At 40.4% G+C, this 8,137-nt stretch overlaps 1 protein-coding gene across 1 annotated transcript; it reads left to right on the forward strand.

Annotated features, from left to right (window-relative positions):
• Positions 1–4,807: 4,807 nt before the first annotated feature.
• Positions 4,808–7,643, forward strand: LOC130479744 (olfactory receptor 1020-like; the record flags this gene model as incomplete). Its single annotated transcript, XM_056852155.1, has 2 exons — positions 4,808–5,705; positions 7,618–7,643. Coding segments are annotated over exons 1-2 (924 nt in total), but the record flags the coding sequence as incomplete, so codon positions are not given.
• Positions 7,644–8,137: the final 494 nt, after the last annotated feature.

Below are 8,137 nucleotides of genomic sequence, written 5' to 3' on the forward strand. Positions count from 1 at the left end.
GTAATTTTTAGGCTTTGGGTTTACCGAATGCCAAAACCTGGGGGTCTCCCCAAAGCTCAATAGGCAATTCCCAAAAAATCAGATATTTGCCTTTGCTCAGAGGCATGGCTTGTACTTTCTCCCCTTTTTCTGTCTTTTTTTTTTTGTTAGGGCCCCATAGTTGAGCCCCTTTTGAGGTAGGGATCATGTAATCGGAGCCATCTTGGTCTGACCAACCTTCCAACCACACAACCATCCCTCATCATCATTATGTGGTGGGTTGATATGGATAAAACAAGGGCTTTTTTTAAAAAGAAGGGGCTCACCAAGTCCTGTCCGGAGGGATATACCAGCCAACTAAAAAGGTGCCATATTTGACTCCCGCTATGACCAGGCTTCCGAAGGAGATTTCTTCATCCACGTCAATGAGCAATCTCCATCAGACAGCCCTGTGGTCAAGACTTCGGCTGGCTCCGACCTCACCCCTCTGCTCTGAAGTTGAAGATCACCCTGAGTAGAGGCTTCGTTTCCCTGCACTGTGACCATCTCTTGAAATCAGATTTTTGATGACCACAATAAAGGACTGTTCACAGGATGTCATTTGCCACCAAAAGAAATGTTTTCTGTGTCTTTTCTCTCTTGCATTTAAGCCTTTTCCCTCAGTTTGGAAGCTAATTTGCATGGACATCATGCGATGCGCCCCAGATATGAAGGCAGCCTCCAGAGTTTGAGATGCCTGCCTGGCAATCAGCTCTTTCTGCTAGTCCTCAACAACACTGAACTTCTGAACCTGAAAACCAATGGACAGCTCGGCTCGCAAATGCCTGGAGAATGGGGGTAACCCCTTTGTGGGGCCATAAAATCAGACCTCCTGTGCCAAAGTTCACCAAACTTTGGTGACCTTCTAAGGAGAGTCCCTTGCAGCCATGCTGCAAATTTGGGGGCTCTTCCTCAAAAAATGCCCCTAGGAGCCTCAAAAAAACCCCATAGACTGTAATTGGCCTGAATTTTTCACTAAACCAGGTAATACGCCAAATGTTGATATTTACCGGTATGGGTATTCGGCTTATTCCAGGTTTACCTAAAAAAAATCAGGCCCAATAAACCCAAACCTGAAATTTACCCCAAACTTTTTTTTGCACAACCCTGGCATTGTTTCACCAGGATGGTGTGCTCCTCTCTTCTTGAGGATCAGACATTTGGCTTCAGGACATCCGTTTTGGACAGAGTTGTTGGTGGCATCTTTAGATATTGGTGGTAGTCAGCCAGGTCTGGTGGGTGTCCGGCCGTCTCTTGTGAGTTTGGGCATGGGACCGGATACAGTTGGACGGAAAAGCCATCCTGCGTGCTCCCTTTTCCCACACTGGGGACACTAATAAGGGGTTTTGGGGAAGGCCTTGAGTGGTACATGCCCAGCTTTTAGGGCTGTCAGGATGGCCTTTTTCCAAGTGGCAGGGGACCACACAGAAGGCTTCTGTCCAGTTGGGTCCATAACTGCCATCCCAGGCTACACCCAGCAGGTGGGCTGAGTCGTAGGAGCATTCAGTTGACAATCAGGTTAGCTACGCCAATACCTGAAGGCTGTAACCAATAAAGTTGTGGCCATTTTTTCTCCAGCAAAGTTCATTTACTGGTTTGGGGTCTATGGGTGGTGCCTTGTGGACTTGCATGCGCTGGGGTTGCTTTTGGTTGGGTGCAGGTGCCAGGCTCCCCAATCAGCACTGTGTCTGCAATTTGAACGCATACCATGAAAAGAAATTTTAAGGATCTTTTCAGTATTGCTTCAGACAACTCTGCTCCTTTAGGACTAGATTGGCAGAGTTTTTATTTCATATTATCAAGCATACTAATATATCCTCTGAGGATACCACCGTGAGTGTAAAACGTGTTTCTCTAGCAGTGAAAACACAAAGAGAAACAGAGACTGACACGTAGTCACAGAAAAGTCAAGCTATAAATAATGCTACAGGTGATCTTTTTTTTAAAGTGCATGGTCTAAGTTTTGAGAAGAATACTAAGTCTGTTTAGAGAAGGTTCTCATTCTTCCAAATGCTATGTTTCAGCATGAACCACCAAAGGGGAGGGGAAGGTGATTGTAAGCCGGTTTTATTCTGCCTTAAGTGGTAGAGAAAGTCAGCATATAAAAACCAACTCTTCTTCTTGTTCTTCTTCAACAAAATGGGCTTCTGTTGTGTTATTTCTAGATTTATCGTTTAGAATCAAGGGATTTCTTAGCAAAGCCACAAAGCAAGCAGATGTCATTAGCGTTTCAGGCTTGATTCAGTAATACAGAGGTCCATCAGGACTCAGGATCTGAGTGGTGAAAAGGTACACCAAATTCTTAAGATACAAATAACTACATCTTCATTGAGAAATCATCATATAAGGCTTACTATGAGGAGACATTCAGCTGAAGCCTCTGAAAAGAATTAAGGAACCAACCAACCCAAACTATTTTTCCTGCCATACTTCCTACATGGTAAGGATTTTAGTTGTTGTTCATTGATGCCATAAAGATACATGGGAACAGAGAGAAGATGTCTCTCAAGTACACTAAGGGAAGTCAAAAGGTTTGTAAATTGTGTTTAGCTAATGATGAATGTATAGTTCTACTGAACTTTCCCATTAATAAACATTATGAATAGAAATAAAGTAATGATGACAGTAATGGTGATTTGCTATTTTTCCAGGTAATGCTGTTAGTCTTCTGTGACCCACTTCATTGATCAGAACAAAAAAAAAGGTAAAGAAACATGATCATCTGCATTTCTTTTGAGCCATATAGCATCATTACTGGCACTTTTTGTGTGAAGAGGAGATTCCTACATATTTAATATTTGATATGCGTCATTAAGAAATCTTGCATTGTAGCACACTGGTGAATAAAAAGGCTATTAAAACTTAAAGATTGTAAATATTTATGTTTCATGAGAAAGATTCAGTGTTTTCCATTTTTAAAATCTCTTAATATATCAGTGTTAAATGACATCAGATCAAGTGAAAGGTAAAATAATGCTCCATAACATAAGACTACACATTTTGGTTTTTTTGTTTCAAACTTCCTAGTGCACAAGCTAAAGGTCAGAGCCTTGCCTTGTTCTTTTTGCAATAATTATGATTATAAAAATCTGACAGCAAGATTGTGATAAGCCAGTTAAGTCTCTTATTTAGGGTCTCAGAGCAGGGGTCACCAATCTTTTATGTAATGGCAACTACTTCTGAGTAATGAAACATATTCTGAGCTCCTCCCCTCCCCCCAAAAAAAGTTTCAGTCTGTTCTAGAAACAGGTAAAGTCAAAAAGAAGGAAAAGGTCTTCACAGACAAATCAATAGAGGCAAAGGCAAGTCCTAATAGGTATGAGAGGTAGAATGGTAACAAACAGTACCTGGACTGTGTAGTTCAAAATATATAACACTTTGAAATAATAAAGGGTAAAATTACCAAAAGGTATTTGCACATGATAGGTATGCTATCCACTGATAATATGAATGATGCAAAATAACAAGTGGCACAGGCAAATGATCTTTCTACAACTGAGCATATACAAGTTGTAAATCTTAAAAGATAAAACATTGATGAGATCCTGGGTACACACTCATTTCAATATTCTGACAGTATCTTCTTCAGAATATATAGACCACATTGGAACATTCCTAAATTGCAAGGCTCTGTATCCTTATGGTAACAACAGCAAAAGTCAAAGTAGTGCTGGACAGGAAAGGACTGTATCTTTCATAACAATTTGCAGTATCACTATACTGATATTAGGGGGGAAATCTTATTTATTATAAAAAATAACTAGCTATAAAGACATTCAGTTCCTTGTCCTTAATAGTATAGAAGTACTCAGTAATAATCAGTGCTTTTTTTTAAGTGCTGGTCCTCATATATAAGGTTGCACCAGTTTCCACCAGCAATAACTAAGACATGAAAATGTCAGCACAGATTGCTTCTTCCAACTGTGAATGTACTCTGCCATACAAGCACCCAAAACACTGCTATTGTACATCTATCTAACCCCTTAACCTCATTTTTGCAGCCCCAAATTTAACACTGGCCCTAAAAAAAACCCTTTACACTGTAAAGCTCTAAATAAATTATCATATGCTACAAAACATTTATATCCTGTAATAATCTAAGCCCCTCAAGAGATGAAGTGTGTGTCAAAACTGAATTGAGGAAATAATGGGTTCAGCATATGAATTGTTCAGTTAAAGGAGCCTCCAAGGTAGATGTATGAAATTTACATTTGTGTTAGAAATTCTGACTCAGAAATTTCTGTTGTTTTATCTAACATAATACTTTGCAAGGACACGTGATAACATAAAAAATGGGTTGTGTATTGCAATTAGTGAACGGATCGGTTCACTAATTGGTTAGTCTTTTGATCCAAAGGACTTGTACATTCTTAAATATATAAACACTGTGGACCATGAGAACAATGCCTGCACTTATGATGACCCACAATACTTTTAGATATAACATCCTCATTTAAGATATCATAATGGATCAATCAGTCCATCATACTACATTCCACATTGCTACTAGAGACAAAAAAATGTTATAATCAATTCCCCACACTCCCGATTCAGGTTTCACATACACTTTTGAGGATCTTTGATTCAGCCTAACCTTCCTCACAGGGTTGTTATGTATGTAACCTGCTTTGAGTTCCCCTTTGGGGAAAAACATGAGTTATAAATGAACTAAACAAATAAATAATAATGCTACTCTTTGTCAATTGGAGCATAACTTCTACAGAACCATACAACTTAACCATGATTTCTGTGTTTCAGAACCCAGGACTACATTATATGGGTGATACAAATGGCTGGTGGAAATTGTACTCTGGTGGATGAGTTCATTCTTTTGGGATTCACAGATCACCTGGTGATAAAGACCACTCTGTTTGTGTTATTTCTACTGATCTACATTATCACCATAGTGGGGAACATTAGTATCATTTTGGTAGTGAAGACTGATTCTCACCTTCAAACTCCCATGTATTACTTCCTCAGCAATTTGTCTTTCTTGGATGTCTGCTACTCCTCAGTTGTCACCCCCAAGATGCTAGTGGATTTCTTTGCGCACAAGAAAACCATCTCATTTACTGGGTGTGTTTTACAACTCTATTTTTATGCTGCTTTAGCAACTACAGAATGCTACCTTCTGGCTGTAATGGCTTATGACAGGTACATGGCAATCTGCAGTCCTTTGCTGTATACAGTCATCATGTCCCAGAGAGTTTGTATCCCATTAGTAGTATTGTCATATGTTGCTGGATTTCTCAATGCAACAATACAGACTGGAGTTGCTTTGAGAATACCCTGCTGTAGCTCCAATATCATCAACCATTTCTTCTGTGATGGACCCCCACTGAACAAACTTTCTTGCTCTAATGACATCCTCAAGGAAATTCTGCTTGCTATTTTAATTGGATTTAATGAAATCACAACAACATCAGTAGTGATCATCTCTTATTGCTGCATCTTGTTTACCATACTTAGGATGCGTTCAGTGGAAGGCATGTGCAAAGCTTTCTCCACTTGTACTTCCCACCTGATTGCTGTCACCATTTTCTATGGGACCCTCCTCTTTATGTACCTACGGCCAAGCTCCAGCTACTCTCTGGACCAAGACAAGGTCGTGTCTCTCTTTTACAGTGTGGTGATCCCTGTACTTAACCCATTGATATATAGCTTAAGAAATAAGGAAGTCAAAGATGGTGTGAGAAAAATATTGGAAAGGATGGCAGGATCCAAGTAAATGTTTTTTAAAAAACATAGAGTAAATAGCTTATCATATATAAGAATATGTTTAATACTTTATATATGTTTAATTCTTTTCTACATATCATAAATGTGTTGGATTTAATTAGCTACATGTTCAGCTCAATTCTGCTGCAGAGTCCTTCTGGGAATACAGCACTAGAATGCAGCTATTGGATTGTATTTAACACTATATGAGCTTGACACTTTTCTGTTTTGCCTCAGAACTAATCAGGAGACTGAGATGATGTTATTATGTCATTAGCATCCCTTATGAATGATCAGCTCATCTGGACTGCACATCAGATTTTATGACAACTAATAAAAAAGCTATGGATTCAGTGGTTTCATGTAGAATTGTCAACTGCCTGGATAAAAAAAAAGTTCTGTCTCTTGACTAAAGGCCTAATGGGATGCTATTTACAAGGTGACATTATTTACCTTCATGTTAAGGAAAGCTTTAACTGCTCATTTCCACAAATTAAGGATCTATTAATTTGGACATTTTTCTCCAGGCCTGTTGGCAACCCTACTAACAGATGCCACAAGGTGCGTCTCTTTTTTTTTGCCTTACATTTGTATCTTCAAATGAAGAAACAAGACATTATGTATATGAGCTAACTAAGATTTTTATTATTGTGTGAGTTGCTTCTAACAGGTTGCCTCTAACCAGGTACCAGCATTGTGTGCAAATCCAAACTTGGCCAGCATTAACACTGGCTTTGTTTATTCCAGCCTGTACATCCAAACTGTGACTTTTTCTGCATGCTGGAGTTACTCCTGATTTTTTGGTAGTTGATCCACAAGCATTGCAATCAGTTTGGGAAGGGTTCTTCCATGTGTCTGCCTTCAATGGGCATTTTTACTATTGTGGAGTCTATTTTCTTCCACACGTGGCTTAAATAGTGAGGATTTTCAAGGGAGGGTGCTGTCATCATTGGTGTTGTTATCAGTGGCATCACACACACACACACCCATATATTTTTAAAGAATGGCCCTAAAATATTGATATAATGCTGTAGTGTTGTAAGGATAGTTTAAACAGGTTCCCTGAATTCACAGCTTTTGTTTTTTTTAAAAAAGACTCTAGCCCAGTGATGGCGAACCTTTTAGAGACCGAGTGCCCAAACTGCAACCCAAAACCCACTTATTTATTGCCAAGTGCCAATTTAACCTGAATACTGACGTTTTAGTTTAGAAAAAAAACTCATACATTCACATCTTTTGCCTTAAAAGAGACAGGCACCAGAATGAAATGGAAAAGAACCAATAAAGGAGGAAAGATAGAATCACATGACTTACTGCTGTATACCCTTAGAATCATAGAATCATAGGGGCTTAACGCACGGCCAATTTGTCTCGCTTTTGTGCCTTAATAGTAGCGAATCTCTGTGGTCCACACGCACGACCGTCCAAGTGCTGCGCATCGGACCCACCTTAGTCGCGAATTAAGGCAAAAAAAACCGGGTTAAGCAATCCCTGTTTTCTAGCGATCTTTTCAGTGCTAAACCGCTACTTTTTAAAATTTCGCTACATTACTGGAACGCCGGCGTGCGTGTAATCACATGACTAGCCCGCTACTAACCTCCTTTCGTTCAAGGACACGCCCCTTACTGGTCTCCCTCACATAGGCGTAAACTTGGGGGGGGCTCAAGCCCTCGAGCCCCCCCCGAACTTGCGAGGGGGGACTGAGCCCCCACCCCAAGGCAAATGGCAGCTGAAGCACAGTCCTGTCCTACCTTCCTTTTGTATAGGCTGACCCGTTTTTTGTCACATTTCCTGGCCGTCCCGTCTTTTTAATTAAAATGCCCATTTTGTCCTGTTTTGAATAAGCCCAGCCAGTTTTGTTGCCTCGCCCTCACAACACAGCTTTATTTACACTCGGAAGGAAAAGGCACAACTTTCCAGCTTTGGGTGGAAGCAAAACGTGGTCCGTCAATCTGATCAACGCGTTCCCATCCGCTGTGCTGTTGCGAGCCTCTGAAGTGGCACGCTGAAAAATGTACAAGGCTTTCCTTCCCCTCTCCTCTGGCTGGCCACGAAGCAAAGAGGTGAAGTCGGGATGCACTAAAATGAATGACAGGCTAGCCGATTAGAAACAATGGGAGAGGATGCATAGCCTATTGAAGGAGCCTGGATTGCCAATTGCCTTGCATGAGCTCCATTGAAATACATTACAGCACAAACAGAGTTGCAAAGAAAATGTGGAATGGATTTTCCAGTAAGATCTCTAAACCCAGAGCTCTGGGACTGGAATGACAGCCCATGGGACTAGCACAATCCATCTTGTCATCCACACCAGCTTCTACTAGTGAGTTCGTTTGCAATGCCTGTAAACTTCTGAGGTATGCTAGCTTCACCAGATTGCCAGTTTTCTAACATCTCAGCA

The sequence above is a fragment of the Euleptes europaea genome, chromosome 6 (genome assembly GCF_029931775.1).
Source record: "Euleptes europaea isolate rEulEur1 chromosome 6, rEulEur1.hap1, whole genome shotgun sequence".
Taxonomy (NCBI): domain Eukaryota; kingdom Metazoa; phylum Chordata; class Lepidosauria; order Squamata; family Sphaerodactylidae; genus Euleptes; species Euleptes europaea.